The sequence below is a fragment of the Pelodiscus sinensis genome, chromosome 7, assembly GCF_052426305.1.
Source record: "Pelodiscus sinensis isolate ZL-2025 chromosome 7, ASM5242630v1, whole genome shotgun sequence".
Taxonomy (NCBI): Eukaryota; Metazoa; Chordata; order Testudines; family Trionychidae; genus Pelodiscus; species Pelodiscus sinensis.
This window is the reverse complement of record NC_143058.1, coordinates 52,535,042-52,557,004: the sequence shown is the minus strand read 5'-3', so window position 1 is coordinate 52,557,004 and position 21,963 is coordinate 52,535,042. Positions and strand designations below refer to the sequence as shown.

The following is a 21,963-nucleotide window of genomic DNA, read 5'->3' as shown; positions in this document are numbered from 1 at the left end:
TTATAAAAATTTCAATATAAGCAAAGGCTGCTTTCTGAATATGTATGTTATAGGTATTCTCTATCATCAGAATGCAGTCTGTGAGAAGGCCAGTGCAGAGAAGATAATATGTGTTGAGAGGAAGGGGAATGCCACAAGATCCATGATAATGCAGTTCTAGTGACAACAGACTTTGCACGGGTGGAGTGCAACTTCTGCTGCTGCCCACAGGCATTTTTCACCTTACAACTCTTGCTTAGGTTCCTGCACACACCTAATTTAATTTATTAATGTAAGGAGGAGTGATTTTCATGCAATGAGCCATATGTTGAGGCATGGTCTCTGACTTTAGGGGAACTATTTTGTTCCTGATTTTCACTGTAATTGAATGATTAACTAACTGCATGAATAAAATTCTCTTTGGCATTAGCCGTTATTTTACTTTTCAGCCATTTCTTAGTGTGGGTTTTGTTTTGTATTGTCTTGAAACTGAAAGAGCATTTCTGCATTTCTGGAGCCACAGGAGTATAAAGATCAAATATGCATCTGTGGTGTCAGGTGGTTAGTCAGAAGTTCCAGAATGGAGCTGCAGGCTTTTAAATTCAAAATTAAAATCGCGTTATTTTTGTAGAAACAAAGTGCCGCAAGAAACAACTGATGTAGGAGACCTTGTGTGATCTAGCTTTCCTCACTGACATAAAATAGTGCACTGTGCTGACTCTCACAAGCTGTCACACGAAGGTCATTGAAAGCTGTATACTGTATATTCAGCCACTGCTACCAACACTGAAGTGTTCTGAGACACACGTACAGGAATACCCATTTTTCTCCTCCTATCGGAAAGTAATTGTTGACAGATACCCAGATAGAAGAAACAGCCCCAGAGTCTCCACAATCTACTAAATGAATCTAATCACTATTTTCTATATCAGAAGAGATAAGGCAGTATCCATATTGCTGTATAGTTGAAGCAAGTGGCTTTTTTTATTAATACATGTCTCTAGAGGACCACCTTTTCTGAAGTTTTAATTGATCTGACTAGAAAATAAAAGATTCATTGACAAACACTGTATTCATCCCATGTGTCCTTATCATAAGAAAGGCAAGGTGATCTTTTGCTTTGGTTAGTAGACCAGGAATTCGAAGAGCTGGTTTCTATTACATTTGCCATTGACCTTGGGTGAGTTATTTTGGACAACACTGTCAAACAATAAGCTAAATTATACAGCTTAGCATCCTTAGCCCAGGCTTTGTCATCTCTGAATGGGAATCTGCTGCTGCTCCTTTGCACTGGGAACTGTTTGGTGTTTTGGGTTTTCTTTTTAAGACCCTCAGGAAGGGATTTTTTTCCCTCCCAGAGGCAATTCTTGTCAGCACACTTCATAGGTGCACTGATGAACTGCACTGATGCTACTCACAGGGAATTGTGGCAAAAACAAAGAATAAGAAAACACTAAAATAAATTAGATCTTGAGGCAACAGATTTTGTTTTTGTGAAATAAAATCAGCTTTGGTATCTCTCCTGAAGAGGAGAACACCTTATCATGACCATAAAGCCAGATAGATATACAGACTTGTCAAGCACATGAAATCAGAACAGGTCTTGACAGTAATCAGGACAGTAAAGCTCCCATTCAAAGAGGAAACACAATAGATAAGGAAATAGCTTTATTATTCTCTAGAATGCTGCTCCCTCAGGCTATGAGCTGCTAGAAAGCAGCAAGTTCAAAGAACATCCTCCTTCACTAAGCTCTGAGTGTAACAGTTCCTGAGATGAGATAAGGGCAGACTTCAGAAGGTTCATCCGGAGACCATCATCCCCTAGGAATGTACTGGTTTGGTAAGCTATCGCTTTTTAGTACCCTCAGTAGATCACCCAGATAGCATTAGACCTGGATGGCACTAGCATTATAGATAATTGCTGTCCTGTCTGTGGCATATTGGAAACTGGTTTAAAGAGTGATAAGCTACCATTTTACATGTTAGAGACTTCCTGGTCCAAGAAGGGGGCTGTGAAGGAAGCCTTGTGATCCGGGGAGGTCAGTCAGTTCTGCAGCCAGTTTAGGAGAAGGTGGGGTGAGTTGTGTTTTTAAGGAACAGTCTGCTTTGTCTGGTTATCTGAAGAAGTGGACTGTGGCCACGAAAGTTCACGATACCATCTACATGTTTTGTTAGTCTTTAAAGTGCTCCCAGACTATTTGTTGTTTTTTAAGTTTATCCTGTACAGACTTACTCGGCCACCCCTCTGAAGCTTTTGAGTCTGCTTTGTGTCTCTGTTCTGGGTTCTTGTGTGTTATCATTTGGAACACTGAGAAATAAAATAGTACTGTATAGTAGCCATTCAGCAGGAGCATTTATGATTTTAATCTAAACTTCTCACCCTTTATGACATGAGCACCACTCAGTCCAGAAAGTTTGTTTTAAGGGGCAGGCAATGAGAAAATAGTTAGATGAGTGACTCCTAGGTTGTGGGAGCAGAAAGAAAAGAGAGGGAGTGACAACTGGCCTAATGAAATGGTGGCTGACTGCAAGCCACCAAAGTGACATTATGAGGGCCAACAGGTAAAAGGCCTGTTTTCACGAGCACAGAGCTGAACGGAGGTATGGGAATTTGTCGATTTTCCAGTTAGGCTTAATTCACCTGCTGAGGCACTGGTGTAGCTAAGGTTCTACTAGGCAAGAGAAATTCCCAGGTTGTATCAGCATTCCCTCCAGACTTCTCTGGCCTTGACAGACAGAAAACAAGGTAGAGGGGAGAGGGTAGCAAAAATAAATCTAAAAAAAAAAATCTCTGATTCTTTTAGCATGAAGTTGGAAGATTGTGGGGGCAAAGTCAGTGCAGTTTACCAGTGGTACATCTAGACTACAAGCCTCTTTCGAAAGAGATCATCTATACAGCCCCAAGTCTTTCAAAAAAGCGATCCACTTTTTCAAAAGAGAACACCCAGGCAATCTGGACGTTCTCTTTCAAAAAAGCCCTGTTGGCAGTCAAGAATGCCTTTTTTCGAAAGAGCACTTTTGTAAAAAGGTTTTCTTCCTTGTAAAAGTAGGTTTACCACTGTCAAAAAACCTGCCACATTCATTCAATTTAATTTAGAAATAATGCAACAGCAGTCTAGACACAGGTGAAGTTTTTTTGAAAAAAGGCTACTTTTTTCAAAAAAATATCAGTAGTCTCAACACACCCAGGTGTATCTGAAAAGGGCGCTGACAGGCAGACTGCACTAGATTTTTAAAAGGCAAAAATAATCGTATTTTTCAAAAATGTGGGGAAAAAATCAGAAAATAGCATATCATAGCCTGACACAATAAAAGACTCCCAGGTTAGAGATGCTATATTAAGTCAGCTGTATAAATGGCCTGAATTTCAGAGGGGCTGAGCCACCACAACCTCTGACAGCAATGGATTTGTGATGCTTATCCAATTTTGTGAGATAATTTGACATTCATAGATGTCAAATGTTGAGATGAAAATCACAACACGAGGACTAAATATTACTCATTACTATGATTTTCAGGAACAGTATCCAGATTTCACAGTGTTCATACAGAGAGTTATCAGGTTGTTGGAGCGGGGGAGAGGGCTCTTTGTTCTAAAGATGGACTCAGACTGCAAATTTGCATCTGAATCCCTAGGGGTAAAATAACGTAGTCGCATTTGATCCAAAATGTGAGAGGGTATGTCTACACTACCACCCTAGTTCCACGAGGAGTAACGGTAGTTCGGAATAGGAAGCGTAATCCGAACTACCTAGTTCATGCCGCGTGTAGCCACGGGCACGGAGTCCGAACTAGCGGACATTTAAAAATGGTGGCGCCTGGCAATATGCAAATGAAGCCCGGGAAATTCAAATCCCGGGCTTCATTTGCAACTCCGGTTGCTTACATTAACCACCCTAGTTCGAACTAGGGTGGTAGTGTAGACATACCCAGAGAGACTAATTTCTGGTTGTTATCTGGATGCAGACAGAAATCTCATATGATCAGATAGCTTTCCAAAATATCTCCCATTTGGGGTTGAAATTTCATGAGGGCTATACCTTCCCATATATAGATTTAGTTCCCTAGCACACTTTGAGGACCACTGCAACACAAATAACTGCACAAAAATATTAACCATTGAACATTAGCCTTTATTCAGCTTTGTTCCTGACTTTTAGGGTTGTATCTACGCAACAGCATTATTTCGAAATAACAGCTGTTATTCCAAAATAACAATGCAAGCATCTACACAGCCATTCTGTTATTTCACAATAAATTTGAAATAATGGCCAGCTTATTCCAACTTCTGTAAACCTCATTCCACAAGGAATAATGCCTATTCCAAAATAGCTATTATGGAATAGCAGTAATATGGGTGCTCCACTACTGCTATTTTGAAATAGCTTCTCTCAGGGTCATTCAAAGTAATTACTTCCCATTGTCTCCTGGGGCTCTAAATCAAGGTTGTGTGTCCACATTAGGGAAGCCTGCCTCGGATTAATTTTAAGGCTTCCCTGAAGTGTAGACGTGCTATTTCAAAACAAGCTATTTTGGAGTATTTCTTCCAGAATAGCTTATTTCAAAATAACTTTGCAGTGTAGATGTACCCTAGGATCCAAAACACTGTGTACTCATTCCATCCATCGCGAATACAGGAAAGACCAGATGCTGCAGTCTTTGCTGATTCCTCTTTGCTTTGAAATTTGCCAAAGACTGAGACTGCTGATAAATTGGCTTGTTCTGCCCTTCCTGGGACAGAGAACTCTGTAAGGTATCCATGACAGTTCCTATTGAGTCTCAGTCACTTTTTCCCCTGAAGCTAGGATCAGCTCATTTTGTGAAAAGTATGTAAAAAACCTAAAAAACTGAGGAGTTAAATTTAGAATAATAGGAAAAAATAAATTGTCATAAGATTTGGCTCAATGCTCTGTCCACCAAAGAATCCTATCCTTGACAGAAGCCAGTGAAGGTAAAAGTCCTACCAACAGACTTAGAAAATCCTGTCCTTAGAGGAAAATCTATATTTTTTATTGTTGTGTTTTACCTAAAGTTCACAGGCAATTTAAACCATTTACTTTTTATAAATTAGGGTTTTTTAATTTTACAAAATTGCGATGTTTTACATTACTTTTAGTACTGCATATTGTTCCATTGCAATGACTTGATTCCTCTTGCTTCTAGTAAGAAAATACAGGCAGTCCCCGAGTTACGCGGATCCGACTTATGTTGGATCCACACTTACAAATGGGGCTTTTCTCGCCCGGGAACTCGCGGGCGGCGGGACCACCCAGACGCGCAGTGGTCCCGCCACCGTGTCCTCAAGGGCGAGAAAAGCTGCTCCGGGTGTCCCTGGTCTGCTGGGGCAGTCCCCAGCAGACCAGGGACACCCCGAGCAAAGCCGCAGAGGCGGCGGGGTCCCGCGCCTCCAAGGCTTTGCTCCGGAGCAAAGCCTTGGAGGTGCGGGACCCCACCGCCTCCGCGGCTTTGCTCCGGGTCTCCCTGGTCTGCTGGGGGGGGGCGCAACTAGTGTGCCCTCTCCCCCCCCCCCAGCAGACCAGGCTTTTGTTGTGGACACCTGGGATAGAGCAGCTGGGGTGCTGCCGAGTTGGTCCTGGGGGGACCTACCCGGCAGCGCCCCAGCTGTTCTGTCCCAGGCTCCAGATTCAGCCACTGTTGAAACTGATCAGTGGCTGATTCCAGGAAGCTGGGGGCAGAGCAACTCTGCCTCGGGCTTCCTGTAGTCAGCCCCTGGTCAGTTTCAGCAGCAGCAGCTGAATCTGGAGCCAGTTCCGAGTTACGTACAAATTCAACTTAAGAACAAACCTATAGTCCCTATCTTGTACGTAACCCGGGGACTGCCTGTATAGCAATTAGGTGGAGCAACATTACATTCCAAGAGAGAAATTAATTCTGCATGGCCACAGTTTCTACTTTTTGTACAATCACCATTGTTCTTATGAGTTGCCAGGTATTTTGCACTTCTGTGTTGCCCTAATAAAAATGCAGAACTCAATTTTTGAAACTCTACCAGCAAATTACTACAGCATGGAGTTACAAAAAACAAAACAAAACAAAACAAACCCCACCACAACCAAAATTAATTTCTCTTTAAAGATTCTTTCTCTCCTGCCTCTAACAAGAGCTGTTTGTGAATGAGGTGCTGGATTTCTGTATGCTGCTATAGAAACTCTAATTATAAACCGTCTAAAGGCTGGTAGTGTAAGTTGTGTACTACATAATTCAAAATGTAGTATTACTCCTGCTAATAATGAGAAATAGAGAAATTATGTGTCTCGGGAAGATGCGTGGGAGAAAAAAAGGCAGGGCACGTTTTGGAGAATGTTGTAGTGATGGATGATGGTGCAAGTGACACAGAGAAATCAATGATACAAAAACAGAGATATGTGTTTGTAAGCTTTCAAGCAACATAGGAAACAAAGCACTACTTTTGTACTTCACACTCTTTGCACTTTCCAGCTCAAGGAATCAAAGTTATCAAATTAAACTATACAAGTGAAACTATGAATAGGGACGTAATAGATCTTCTTACATCTAATTCTAACTCATGTATTCTATCATTGTCCAAGACAGGATACTGGATTAGACAGACTACAGATCTTACTATGTAACATGGGTCCTCTGGTGACACCACTGCCCAAGCTTCTCACTATGAATCAGTATTCGTTCTAGCAAATTAATAATCATAGTGCAACAAAGTATTTTAGAAGAGGTTAGTATTGCCATCACAAATTTGTGCATCTCAGTGTTTAATTCATCTCTAACTGTGAGTCAAAAACTGTGTATTGTGTTTATTTATATTTGTATCCATTATTTTTAAAAAAAACCTGCTTATAATCCATTTGAGAAATGTACTTTGTGGTAAAAGAAACAAGTCCCCCACTCATGTAGACTCAACTCTGATGAGAATTTTCTGTCTCTATTTGTGGTAAGAACTATTTCCCAGGGCATATTTAACTAATAGACTACAATATTTATTTATGTCAAACTAAGGAACTGAGAACCATTGAATTTTAAGTTCATGTTTTCCCTGAGTACCTTTTAGCAATCTTTTTATTTCATTCACTTTTAGAATGCTCACAGTTGCCATAGACCTGAGTATTTTCTCTCATAGGTCACCTTGAAGGTTCACTTATCAAAAAAATCTTTTAAAGTTTATTTCTAAGCAAACTTTATGTTTCAATTCTCAGTTCTAGGAATTACTAACTATGGACATAGGTGAAGCCTGCAATTGTTTTATTCACCCCAAGGATTTGTACACCCAAATCCTCGAAAGAGGAACTTTCGAAGGAAGGCGTTCTTCCTCGTGAAACGAGGTTTACCGCCATTGAAAGAAAAGCCGCGTTCTTTCGAAATAATTTCGAAAGAACGCGGCTTGAGTCTGGACACAGGGGAAGTTTTTTCGGGAAAAGACTACTTTTCCCGAAAAAACCCCTGAGTCTGGACACGGCCTGAGAGGCTAGGGGGATGTAACCTTGTAGAAACAATAGTGGGGTTGGTCTTCCCGAGACAATGACAAACCTTTCTTCATCACCACAGATGAGTCAAAGCATGATATGGGGGCAGTTTTGATGCAAACAGGACAAGATCAATAATTCCAACCTGATGTGTTCCTCAGTAATAAAACTCTCTGAGAGGGAAAGCCACTGGTCTGTCTCCAAGAAGGAATGATATGCCATTGTATATGTTCACACATACAGAATGGGAAGTGACTGTCTAGGAAGGAGTACTGCAGAAATGATCTAGGGGTCATAGCAGGCTACAAGCTAAATATGAGTCAACAGTGTGATGCTGTTGCAAAAAAAAGCAAACACGATTCTGGGATGCAGTAACAGCAGTATTGTGAGCAAGACACGAGAAGTCATTCTTTTGCTCTGCGCTGATTAGGCCTCATTTGGAGTATAGAAGAACTAGAGGACATCCCATAATAGAAGAACTAGAGGACACCAAATGAAATTAATGGGTAGCAGGTTTAAAACTAATAAGCAAAAGTTCTTCTTCACACAGCGTGTAGTCAACCTGTGAAACTCCTTTCCAGAGGAGGCTGTGAAGACTAGGTCTATAACAGAATTTAAAGAGAAACTAGATAATTTCATAGAGGTTAGGTCCATAAAAGGCTATTAGACAGGGGATAGAAATGGTGTCCCTGGCCTCTGTTTCTCAGAGGCTGGAGAAGGATGGCAGGAGAAAAATCGCTTGATCATTGTCTTTGGTCCACCATCTCTGGGGCACCTGGTGCTGGCCACTGTCAGCCGACAGGCTACTGAGCCAGATGGACCTTTGGTCTGACCCAGTATGGCCTTTCTTATGTCCTTATTGTGTCAAGTTCTGGGCACCACATTTCAAGAAAGATGTGGAAAATTTGGAGAAAGTCCAGAGAATAGCAACAAGAATGATTAAAGGTCTAGAGAGCATGACCTATGAAGGAAGGCTGAAAGAATTGGGCTTGTTTAGTTTGGAAAGGAGACGACTGAGAGGGGACATAATAATGATTTTCAGGTATCTAAAAGGGTGTCACAAGGAGGAGGGAGAAAAATTGTTCTCCTTAGGGTATGTCTAGACTACAGGGGTTTTTCAAAAAAAGTAGCCTTTTTTCAAAAAACTTCCCCTGCGTCTACACTGCTGCCACGTTCTTTCATAAGTAAATCGAAAGAACACTACAGTTTTTTTGACTGCTGAAAACCTCATTTTATGAGGAAAAATGCCTTTTTTTGACAGTGCTCTTTCAAAAAAAGGTGCTATACAATGCAAACTGTGCTTTTACGAAGACTGCCTGGGTGCTCTCTTTTGAAAAAACAGCTCACTTTTCGAGGTCCCTTCTAATTCTATAGTTCTATGATTCTATGCTCTAGAGAAGCTTACAAGCATATATTTGGGAATGACATTTTCATCTGCAGACTGATCATTCTGCTCTGCAGTGGCTTCACACGGTCTAAGAGGGTAACAGGAAACTCCTTCAGTGGAGTTTGGCTCTCCAAGACTTTGACTTCGACACAGAACACATCTCAGGAGCTTCTAACAAAGTGGCTGATGCAGTCTCCCATGAAAGTTTCCCAGAGTAAGCAGTCAAAACTCTCCCTATATCTAAGTCGTATTTCATGCCTGTGGGAAATCATGTTTAGTAATCTGTGTATTCAGTAGTGAATGTAGTGTGTGCATGTCCATTATTAACTATATTTTATCCTAGACCTCCAGGAAGAAATCATAGCCAGGGTGGGCCAGCCTGTCTAGCATGGTCAGTGATTTGGGGGGCATGTGATGGATAGAGGGAGTGCTGGACAGTACTCAGTGACTAAAAGGTTAAACTCAGGTAGCTAAGAGTGTTGGCAGGAAGCCAGAAGAACCAATGGGATGCAATGATAACATTTAAATTGTAAATATATACCTACTGCTATCTCTCTTTCTGCGAGTTTTCTAAACCAGAAGGGACATGATTTTTTAAATCCAGGCAGGACTACTATGACTCCAAGAAATCCGGGAATCCTCCAATGGATCCCGTGACGGGATCGAAAGTAAGTAAGGGATATATTTATATTTAGTTCCTATCAGGGTATTTTTTTTTATTTTGCTATTTGGTTAAACTTCTCTGTATAAAATCCATGTCTTTCCTTCCCCATTCACCATATCTAAGGCAGCCCAAAGAGACCATATTTCTTTGCGTTTTGATCTGTTCTTTTCTTATTTGCTCTGTAACATCTAGCAACCAAGTATGCTTTATCAAGTATACCTTTTTGTTTTGTTAATAAAATCACCTTTTTTAAGGTCTACATGTGTGCCTGCCTAGTCTGAGAGGTCAGCTCTCAGAGATGCAGTTTGTTTTCTCTGTTTTTTGTTTCTTTTTTCAAGCTCTCTTGGGACAAAAGTGTTTGGGGGTACCCTTTGGGAAGAAGATCAAGTGTTTCTTCTTGGTTTTCAGGGTTTTTTTCCCCCTTAATTCACTTGATGGTGGCAGCTTATCTTCTAAGGCCAGGGAATCTGTAACCTTGGGGAGTTTTTGTAAGCAGAGCCTGGAGAGGCAAGGTATTTTAAGTTCTCTTGTAGGCCTCCACCTTCTACATTCTGAGGCTACGTCTAGACTGCATACCTTTTTCAACAGAGGTTTTGTCAGATCCTGTTGACAAAGCCTCTGTCGAAAAACAGCATCTAGATTACAATCAGTATTGTCGACAAAGAAAGTCACTTTTTCAAAAGAGAATCTAGATGCTCTTTTTCAAAAAAAGCACAGTTTGCATGCAATAGCACCTTTCGAAAAAAGGCGTTATTCCTCGTAAAATGAGTTTTACTGCTTTTGACAAAACTGCCACATTCTGTTGACTTACTGTCGACAGTACACAGCAGTAGTGTAGATGCAGGTATAGTTTTGTCAACAAAAGCCAACTTTTGTCGACAAAACCCTGTAGTCCTGACACATACAGAGTGCCTGAAGGGGTTTTGAAAAATTCAACCTGGAATGGCTACATATCTATGCAGTCCCTCTTACCTGTTTGTGAGCATGGTCATATGAGTTAATGTGATTGTCAAACTCTTGATGTTTGTAGTATTGTTTGTCACAGAGTTCACAATAGAAGTTGGCCTTAAGGTCTTCTAAAGCTTTTGCTATTGTGTTCTCCTTTTCAGCATAATCCTGAAAGAAAAGAAAAGAAAAACAAAAAAACAAGCAGAACATTAGTTATCCCTTTGCTGCTATAAGCTGGATTTGTGCTGTTCATTTTAATTATATTTGTCAGCAATGATACTGCACACATTTACCATGTCATGCTACACATTTTTTTTGCATCAGGTTAGAGGCAGCCGTTGGGCACATTCCAATTTCCTGAATAACTGATGGTTACTATTAGGATATTGGTCAGATACAAGTCTAGAAAATCATTTTTTTAAGTTCTGCCCATAAAGCCCAAATATTTATCATGTATAATGTTAATATTAATTTCTGTTAAATAACCAGTGTTCAAAAGGTTCCGCATATAGTCTGCCTAAGCAGAAAAAGCATGAAGACAAAAATCACAAATCTAATCTGATTACAGGGAGTTCCAATGGATGATGATTATACAAAGTAAATAGTAATAAACAACAGATGTAGAATGAACTGTCTGAAAATATACACAAATAAATAGAGGATAATTTCTTTGAGGGAGGTTTAATGATTTTTCCTTCAATTTATTTGTCATGAGTAAAAAAAAGAAAGGCAACCCTGCCAGTCATTCATAATTAACCTATTGCAAATAACTAAGGTTAAAATCATCTTGTTTATTATTAGAGAATTAATTATATAAATCCCCACTTGATAGTTGCTTTCCTAGGTACATTGACCATAGCATGGCTTGTTTTTGAAGACCATAGTCAGACTCTGATTCTGATCTCAGATCAGTTTGACATAAGGGTAATTTCACTGACTTCAGTGGTATTATTCTCAATTTGTAGCACTATCTTGGGCTTTTCTATACTACAGAGAAGGTCAAAGCTTCCACAGTTGATTGTCCAGAGTTTGAATTAGCGGGTCTAGTGAAAATACACTAATTTGAACTGAGAGGGCACTCCTGTAGGCGCTGGTAGTCCTGCTCCTTGTGACAAGTAGAGGAAGTTGACTGGAGCATTTGCTTCTGTAGACCTGCTGCTGTTGTGGACAGTGCAGAAACTTATTTAAGATAAGTCAACTCCAGTCATGTAATTAGTGTAACTGGAGTTTTGTATCTTAATTCAACCTTCTGGTATGGTGTAGACCAGGCCATAATGACCAGAAACCATCTTCAGTTTACGAACAACAGGTAATGCTTCCTTTGTTTAATAAATCATTTTTAAACCTTTGTTGCCACACTTATTCTTTTATGTTTCCAGCACATCATATAGTTTTGTTTGACAAAAATGCTTGTTTTGTGCATTTTTACAGAAATGTAATTTTCTAATCAAATACTGCTTGAAGCAAATTATAAATAAAAAAGTCATTCAGTAAATAAATGCATTGACCATTTTCTAAAGTAATAAAAATGTAAAAATTAAGACTTGACCTGAATCTAGAAAATTTTCATGAAAGAAAGATTTCAGATGGCAACTGTACTCTGCAATTCATTCTCTCTTTGACCTCCCACAGTGTGGATGGAGCCAAAATATGATATAAGATACTTTGATTCTAGCTACATAATTAACATAGCTGCAGTTTTGTATCTTTAACTCTCAACTTTCTCCTGAAGTATAGACCAGGCCTCTGAAATCAGAATTGGGCCTGAATATTGCAAATGGCACAAATGTTAATTATTCTATGTACATACAGTCCAGAAAGAATATGTTCGTCTGTGCTTTTGCAGGGAGGGGGGATTAATAGGTGGAGGGGGGCTTATTTTTTAAATTTCCATCAGTATGGGCTTCCAAAAACAACTTTAGTTTCTATCAGTCTGTTTCTCCTAACATCCTCCTTTTTAAGGGATAAAATAAGAAAAATATATGGAAAATAATTTTATAATCATACCTAATTTTGATCTTCTGAAAAATTAATTTAAAAATTCCCTGTTATGCCTAATTATTAGCAACTGTAAAAGCACATCATACAAAATATAGTTTTGTAATAGCTTGAATACATTTGTAATGGTTGATGGGGGTTTCCTAAAGTGTTCAGAAGAGGTGATTTTTTAAAAAGAAATAACAGGGGTAACAATTTTAGTAACTTCAGTTTTATAGTTGCATCTTAAAACAACACTTATTTCAATATAATTCAAAGTGTCAGAACAGCTGGCAAACGTTGATTCACTCACAAGTAGCATAATCATATCTATTTTATCATCTACTTTCATTTGTTACAATAAATTCAGATTGAGTATTTGCTATTAGGATACAGTAGCTAGCAATGTGGTGTTAGTCTTGAAAAGAATATCAAATCAGCTCAGAATTTTATCTTGAATGGAGGCTAAATGGTTCAATGTGTCTAACGCGGGAAGGGGAATTTGCACATTTTAAAAAATGTTTCTTAAAGAATTATGCTTATAAATACTAAGTTTCATATAAAAAACAAGCGAGCTAGCATATAAGTTCCAGGAATGATAAATGCTATTTTATACCTAGAAATATATTTATAATGTATGGGGGCCTAGCCTGGAAGCCCTGCAGTTACTAAAATATATGAAACTCTCTATTTCAAATCACTTCTACCATTGCTTAGGTTGGATGAGTTTGGAGAGAAGTGGAGGGAGTAGAGTCAATCCCTGGGGGCGGGGGAGGGGGGGGAGGGGAATGGAATGTCTTACAACACTCTGCAGAAGCAGGTCTGGAGTTGTAGGGATGCTTTTCCCATTCAGTCTTACTTGATTTGGAGGGAGGTGCAGTTATATGGCAGAGAGATTTGTGAAATTAGAGCATTTTTACAGCTTTAGAATGTTGTGTACAGCAATTTGGAGGGAAACATGTAAGTGCAAGAATATACATGACAGAAACAATGACAAACTGTGCTGATATTTTTCATTTCTATACCATTTCATTTGAGGATCACAAAGCTCCTTACAAATCAAACACTCATATTCTGCCGTTCTTACTCACTTGGACTAGTACCTAATTGTTTAGTATCTTCATTGATGTCAAGGGTACTGCTTCTGGAATAAAGTACTATTTACCATAAGAGCGAGAACATTTGGGCCACTATAACTTAAATGAAGTTCACTTTGCAATTACACTGGGCAGAGCCAATGCATTGTAACAGAAATAGCAGTTCCTTGGGCCATGGCAACAATGTTACAGCAACATTTAAGCAGCCTCAGAACTGAGACTCATACCAAATCATTATGCAGGTTTCACTACCATTGAAATATGCTAGGTTTTTTTTTAAATATACAGCAATTGTACACCACAATACATAGCAAAAGTAAAGATGTAACTACATCTAATCAAGACTGCAACCAAATAGCTAGAATGTAATGACTTGAGATGGAACCTGCCTAGGACACTAAAAAACACACCCTACTTAAAAAAAATGCTGCAGAAGTCTGGAAAAGCCTCAAGTGATCAAAAGCCTGGTGCAAATACTGTTGCATACATTTCCCATTTTTCATGAAGAACAGACTTGATCAGCTGGGGTACTAATTGTAACTAACCTTAGCATAGGATTGCTATGTTGGTATTCTGCATGGATTTTCTGATGTCATGGTACATTCAGGGATTTATCTTGGCCTTAGAATGAGGTGAATACCAGTACTGCAGTGTGTCTAGTAGCAGAGTTTGAAGACCTATTGCTGATGAATTGGAGGAGATCGGGTGATGGGAAAAGACAAGGGGCTCAGTATTTTTCTGTGCATTATAAGAGTGGAGAATCGACTCACTTTATTAGCATCACCAAGGAGACAAAATAAGTGAGAAAGCAACAAGGCCACCTCCAAAGAGTGCATAAACTTAAAGGGAGGAACCTGAGTGTCCCAAAGTTGTCATACTCAGGGAGGTATATGGCTACTGTATATATTTCAGGTTACTTTGTCTCCCCGCCCAACCCCAAAGACCACAAAACCACGAAGGAATGTGGTTTCAGCATCTTTCAGGAAGAGCTCATAAGTGCATATCATGTGCCTATACCTAAAAGATACTTTGTGCATTGATATGCAGATCCTAGAAAGTGCTGGTCACCTCTCGCCAGGTGTTCTGTTCTCAGCATCTTGCAGGATAAAGGCCTATAGTGAGCAAAGGCTAATTCTTAATTAGCCATGTAAGATTATTAGTAGAGAACTGATTCGCAGATTTTCAACTAAATGTAACCATATACTATTTTGTCAAAGCCAGAATGTATTGTGGAGACATATACATTTCAATTACATTTTCAAAAGGTAAGATTTTTGAGATCCACGATGGACTCTCTCATCACTTGTGACACGAGAAAGAGACCTGAATCAAAAGCCTAATATTTTTGATCTGCTAATGGGCATTTTGACAAAATTATAGTTTTGCAAAACTATTAGGTTTTATTTTCATTCTAATGTAGAGTAAAGCAAAATTTGAAACCTCAAAGGTTGTCACAAAATGGATTTGTTATCTGTCGACTATATCTATTATGTTTAGAAAACTGTGTGTTTTATACAATGTGTATTTTGATACTAGGGAATGTTATACTGCATAAAAACATTATGTTGCAAAGAAAAATTGAGAGGAAAAATCTGTAGAGTGGGTTTTTTCTAAAGTCAATTAACTGGAATACCTGTGGGCACAATTAATAATGTAATTCTTTCATTTCTGTTCAATTCTTTTTGCTATGTTATGAAGAAAATGTGTAGACACAGCTTTTATTGCATAAAATGTACAATTTAGTAATGCCATTCTTAGTCAGAGCATTTCTACACTAGCGAGATGATTGAGTCTCCAGAGGTCAATTTAGTGGGTCTAATGTAGGTTGATCAATAGAATGCTGAGAGCAGCCCTAACTGGTGTCCAGTACTCATTGCTCTATGAGGAGTAAGGGAATTTAACAGGAGCATGGTCATCTGTCGGCTTCCCGCTATATGGATGCCACTACGGCTTGGATTAAGGTAAGCCAACTCCAGCTATGTATTTTGTGTAGCTGGAGTTGCTTACTTTAAACCAACCTCCTGGCTTAGTATAGACCAGGCCTTCGAGTCTTGATATCACTGCATGAATTGAATGGTTCTTCTAAATACCTGCACATATTCTGATTTATTTATTTGAAAACAAGAAATGTGTCATCCATACAATGGACTTAAATGGATAAAGTAAGAAGTAGAACTATCACTGTCCAAATAAATTATCATAATAAAATAAATAATTTTTAAAGCTCCCCCTCTCTATCAGGCAGTGGGCAGTGCAAATTCACAATTAAATACATTTATTACATGATTCATTGATTTTTAAGGTCAGCTCCAAATCTTAAAGCGATCATTGACCATGGTTATTCATTAGTTTCTGTATCATACCCAATTTTAACCAGATTGACTAGGATCAAGAAAATCTGAAGACTGCAGATAGCACAATAGGTGCTTGGCTATCATACTGTTGATTTTTCCCATAAAATGATGAATGCAATTACAGCCTATAGTTGGTGAGTATAACATCATGTGACATTTTCTTGAATCATGCCTCATCCGTGACCTTTTCACACTATCGAGCACTCTATTCTTAGATAAAGAGGCACTGATAATCTCAAACATCAGTGGACCTGCTATTACGTTAGTTTATTATCCAACAGGGATGTGGGACCAGGGAAGAGACATTGTCCTGAAAAAGCATCACTAGCTAAAATCTAAGTAGAAAACACAATTTGTCTGTTTCCACAAGATTTTATCTTGTACTTAGAGACATAGACTGTTCCATCCAAATCAGAACAATTTTATCTGAAAGTAGCAATTTCCTCCCAGTTTCCAAGTGTTGGAATCTCAAATTAACCAATTTATCCAGCACCTAGAGGTGTTCTGCTCTGAGACACTATAGAGGGAACAAATTATCATTTCTTTATTTTCCATGGCAAAGGTTCTTAAATTCTGATGTTGTAATTGGTCAGACTAGAATTGACACTTCTGCCACTTTTAACAGACCAGAATGCACTCCCACATAGCATTCTGAGAGGCAGTTCCATTAGCCTTCTCTGGACTATCATGAAATAGCAGAGAACAGTAAATGGGAAGAGGCAACAATCAGTCCATGACAATAATATAGCATATATACTTGAATATAAGCCCATTCGTTTATAAGCCAATCCCCAAAATTACAGAGAGAAAATGGTAAAAAGTCACTGACCCATTTATAAGCTGACTCCAGAGTACAGACTCGCAGTCCCAGTTCATCAGCACTGGCTGAGGGACATGCAGGCTGCAGGCACGGAACCTCTTGGCTCCCATTGGGTGGGAACAATGAACAGCAGCCAATGGGAGCTGAGAGGCTCCTTTTACCATTTTTTTCTCTGTAAATTTGGGGGGTCGGCTAGAGAACATCTCTGTAGTGTCATGATTCACAACCCCCTGGTCTACCTCAGTTCAAATTTGATAGCAAAATTCATTCTTAGTCTCAAATGTAAGTTACCAATGAAGGGAGCATCACCCCCCTCCTTGGATTTTTAGAGTTGAGGGCAAAATATAGAAACTGAGTTGCAAACTTAGCTGCTGCTAAATTTGCAAACTGAGCCATTGGAAGCAATGTAGGCTGAAGTACTTGCGCTGGCAGCCAGAAAGTCCTTCAGTCCATGCTGTTTCCCAAGCTGCAGGAAGAACCTGTTCATAAGTCACCCCTTCCCTCCCTCCCCTGCCCCCCCTCCCCCCACACACACACACTTCACAGCAGGATTTTTTTCAAAAAAAATGTCATCTTATGAATGAGCATATATGGTAATTATAGTCTCCCCAATACCATACCCATTTCAAACACTACAAACCAGAGTGTGACTCACTGTAAATGTAAAACCAGACACTACCTGGGATAGACCACATTTGTCAAGGTAGATATGTCTCAGAAAAATCTCTACTTCAATAGACATTGAAATTCCTGATCACTCCTAAACCTGGGCTCCTCCAACATCAGCATAAAGAGAAACCTACACAGCAGTGTGCTATCCTAGGACTCTTGCGTTACACAGACACATCATTTATTTCCAGGTTAGGTGTAGGTAAGCTTCTGCTTTTGACATATGATACACAAAGCAATGTCCATAATGTCCTCTTGATTCGTACTTGCCTGTGTACTCAGCCAGATTAGTTAGGCTACTAGGGGTCCTGTTGGATCATTCATCAAGGTTTTGATCATGCAATATTTATGTTATTGGAGTTGTTCTTTTTTTAAGCAATCAGGAAATTGATATCACTGAAGCTCATTTTGTTTTTCAAAACTTTCTGTACATTTACATAAGCTACTATAATTAAAAACAATGGGCCCAACATCCATTAAAATCTTTACTCCCTACTAAGATATACATATACGATTAAATCTCCAAATAGACATTTATAAATGGGTTCATTGCAGAAGGAAAAACTATTGGGGTCATATTAGGAATAGTTTTTAAAGCATCATATTAATGAGCCATTAATGAGGGACATGCTTTCATTCTTGGAGGGTCAAATTCCTGAGTGAAGGCTAATTATGGAATATTAAAAATGCGGGGCTAACTTCTGCACTCAGTTCAAGCTCAATGAAGTCAATGGAGCTCAAACTGGGGTCTAATTTGTCCCAATACATAGTAAAGGAACGCAGAATTTGGCCCATAATATTAATGCTCAACTACATTTCTGACACGCATATAATGAGACAACAATTTGTTACAAGTTTCATCTGTCTCATTTTAAGAGTACTTTCAAATGCAAAACCTTAAAGTTGATCTCATAAAATAACCTGATTAATGTTTTACTACCACAGATAACTGTAGTGCATATAGTTATTGTGCATATAGCTCAGCTGTAGATATTATTTATGAAATTCTGCTCCTTTTAAATCCGTTAGCCAGAAACTGTATATAAAAATGTAACATTACTTGTCACAATTTAAAAGTGGGAATGTGTATCTGCTATTCTATTTTGTTTGCACTGTTTTCCTGCCATCCATGCAGTGTAGTACTGGGGAACATTCTAGCAGAAACTCTGAAGTAAACAGAAATAATTAGATTAACTTTAGAGGATTACTAGTGTTTTACTTATACTAATAAAGTTTGGAGAAAGTACCTCTTTCTGTCATTCTTTACTATTGTTACTTAATACTGCACAGATGCAGAGGTGGAAAAGTTTTATGATGTCTTCCCAACTTTTTTTCCCCAGCTACCAAGGAAGAATCAAAGGACAGATTTACAAAGATATTCAGGTCCCTAAGAATGGTGATATAGGTACCTAGTGGGATTTGAAAAAGAGTCAGACACCTAATCTGTTTTGTCACTGCTGAAAATCCAACTAAGCACCTGTCAATATACTAGGTGCCTAACTAACTTTGAAAATCTGATCTGTAGGCCCTAAATAAAATGTCCAGCTGAAGCTAATATTGAGCACTTATACTGAGTATAAGGATGCATGTAGCTTTCCTATAGTGAAGCAGACTCCAATTTTTGTCATCTCCAGTATAGGCTTCAGCACACAGAGATTATGTCCATGCAAGCTTTTTTTACCTCAGGTAAACTGATTGCCAATTAATTGGAGTGGCTAAGTTGTTCACAAAAGCTAGCCTGGATACTCTCCAAACATTTGTTCCATGCTAAAAATAAATTGAGGGAATGACCAAGGGTAAACCATAAATGAATTAAGCCAGAAAAAAATATATTTTTTGAGTGTCCAGACTAGCCTTTAAAATGGTTAATTACCCACACAGGTTCCAGTGTTCTAGTATTCAGTATTCCTTCTTGTTCCAAGCAATAAGACGATACCCCATAAGACTCCATTTTATTAAAGAGAATGGCAATTCTGATGCACATTTTAAAATTCCCTGGGTCATAGCTGGCCTTTTGACCTTACTTAAGCCATTTCTGCTGAATGTGACCAACCTCCTTGTTAAATAGATATTATTAGGTTGTAATGAGGGAAACATCATACCTGCATATACGTTTCCATGATTGAAAGATTTCTCCAAAATTAAGAAGTAAAATGGCAATATAATAGTCTCTTTAATTAAAAATCTGACTCTTTTCTTCCGTAATGTATATGTTCCTCTTAACACTTTTTTAAAATAATCTTTGATTGGTTACAGTTTACTTTCAGATACATAGCCCTAAGTCTTTTATTATTTAAATACAAATCAATGATTCCAAAGTGTGAATATTATACATTTGACCTACTAAGGAATTCCAAAAGAAGTATATTCCATTAAAGTAAATACATCTGCTAAATTTACACAGTCAATATGTTTGTTATGAACAGAACAGTTTAGAATTTAAAATGATACCTACTCAAGTAAATGCTGGATGAAATCCAGGCAGAAGCCTCAGTGATTTTTTTTTTACAGATTTTTTTTTCTGATTCCATTTTACAATGGCTTTCCAGACCATTAAACCTTTTCATGGAAATTTATCATCTTTCTTCTATCTTTTTATAGCTTCAGGGATCCATCAGTACTAGCCTTACTTTATGTGTTATGAAGTTATGTGCCACAAGTACTTCAATATCAAGTCATTGAAAAGATACCTTAGCAATGGCCAGGTCTAAAACAATCATGTGCGGACTTGCATGTGTCTCCCTTCAATTCCACTTGAGCAGGAGCAGCTGAGGAATGCTTTGAGAAAGAAGGGGATTGAGTACAATGTAGAGCTCACCAGGATACTTCTGGAGGAAGATTGCTCAGATCCAGGATGGTTTTGTTTGCCCAGATCCAAAGCAGATCTTGTGGATATTTCCAAAGGAAAAGGTTTTAAGCAAATTCATCTCACATTTATTCTAGTTAGCACGATTACCAACAGGTGCTCTTCTGTATGGGGCTAGCTGCTCAGATAAATACCCAGGGTCCTAGCTGGACTTGTACAATATGGGTGTGTCTAGACTACAGGTTTTGTCGACAAAAGTGGACTTTTGTCAACAAAACTATACCTGTGTCTACACTGCTGCTGAGTTCTGTCTACATAACGTCCACAGAACTCAGCAGTTTTGTCGACAGCTGTAAACCTCATTGTACGAGGAATAACGCCTTTTGTCAACAGAGTTCTGTCGACAGAAGGCATTATTGCATCTACACTGTCCTTTGTGTCCACACTGTCATGTCGACAAAGTGGCTTGCTTTGTCTACAGAACTGGATGTAGTCTAGATGCTCTTTGTCGACAGAAGCTTTGTCCACAGTATCTGTCGACAAAACTTCTGTTGACAAAAGCCTGTAGTCTAGACTTACCCTGTGCGCTGAAGCCCATGATGCCATGGCTTCACTGCTCATAATACAGTAGCTGGATTAATGCTCTGGAATGCTACACCGCCTACTGCTATGTCTTAGACCTTCAACTTCACATAGGCTGTGTCTAGACTACATGCCTCTGTCGTCAGAGGCATGTAAATTAGACACATAGGCAAAGTCAAATGAAGCCGCGATTTAAATGATCGCGGCTTCATTTACATTTACATGGCTGCCGCGCTGAGCCGACAAACAGCTGATCAGCTGTTTGTCTGCTCAGCGCGCTAGTCTGGACACTCCTCTGCCGACAGCAAAGCCCTTTGTCAGCAGCCCCGTTATTCCTCGTGGGACGAGGTTTCCCGGGGCTACCGACAAAGGGCTTTGATGTTGGCAGGGGAGCGTCCAGACTAGCGCGCTGATCGGACAAACAGCTGATCAGCTGTTTGTCGGCTCAGCGCAGCAGCCATGTAAATGTAAATGAAGCTGCGATCATTTAAATCGCGGCTTCATTTGACTTTGCCAAAACAACAAATCTACATGGCTCCGTCGACAGAGCCATGTAGTTTAGACATACCCATAGATATAGCCCTTGGGATACGGCCACCTCATATGAAGACCAGTGCTGAAAACGGGTTATTTTTGGTTAGCCATAAAGCTCAATACTTAGTACTGAGTAACTTTAAGAGAGAGAGAGAGAGAGAGAGAGAGAGAGAGAATTTACTCATGTAGAAACTTAATAAAAAAGCTACCCTAACTTAAGTATTAACCTACACTAAATGGGTGACTATGATGAAAAGGATCACAAATGAGCAAAAGATACAAACACTATTCTTAGTTTTTTCTCACAAGTTGAAGTTTCTCACACATCATGCTGGAAACATTGCTATAAAACAGCTATAACTTGCTAGTTACTCTATAATGACACAGTTTTTCAGGAGGCTCTTAAAAAGGGAGACAGAAATATTTTATTCTGTTCTACTTCCCTGGATATTATCTGAGGGACAAAGCCAAACATGCAACAAGATAGTATGCGCTTTGCATTGTCCACAAATGCTAGCTAAGTCTAAAAGCTGACATGGAAAGTGAGACCTGCCCCTCTTGTGTAGCAGGAAAAAAAATGCACTCAATACCCATTCAAAAGAGTTCATTTAGACTTCCATCCACATTTTTTAGGAGAAAATATAGAAAGGTTCGCTGGGGAAAGCATCTCCTTTGGCTACTGAACATAT

General features: G+C 39.0%; 1 protein-coding gene across 1 annotated transcript in view; it reads right to left on the bottom strand.

Moving 5' to 3' along the window:
* ZNF804A (zinc finger protein 804A) overlaps positions 1 to 21,963 on the bottom strand; it is a 266,520-nt gene that overhangs the window by 55,815 nt on the left and 188,742 nt on the right. The window contains exon 2 of the mRNA XM_006121707.5: positions 10,460 to 10,603. Coding sequence (XP_006121769.3) covers positions 10,460 to 10,603 — 144 coding nt within the window. The remainder of the gene's footprint in view (positions 1 to 10,459; positions 10,604 to 21,963) is intronic.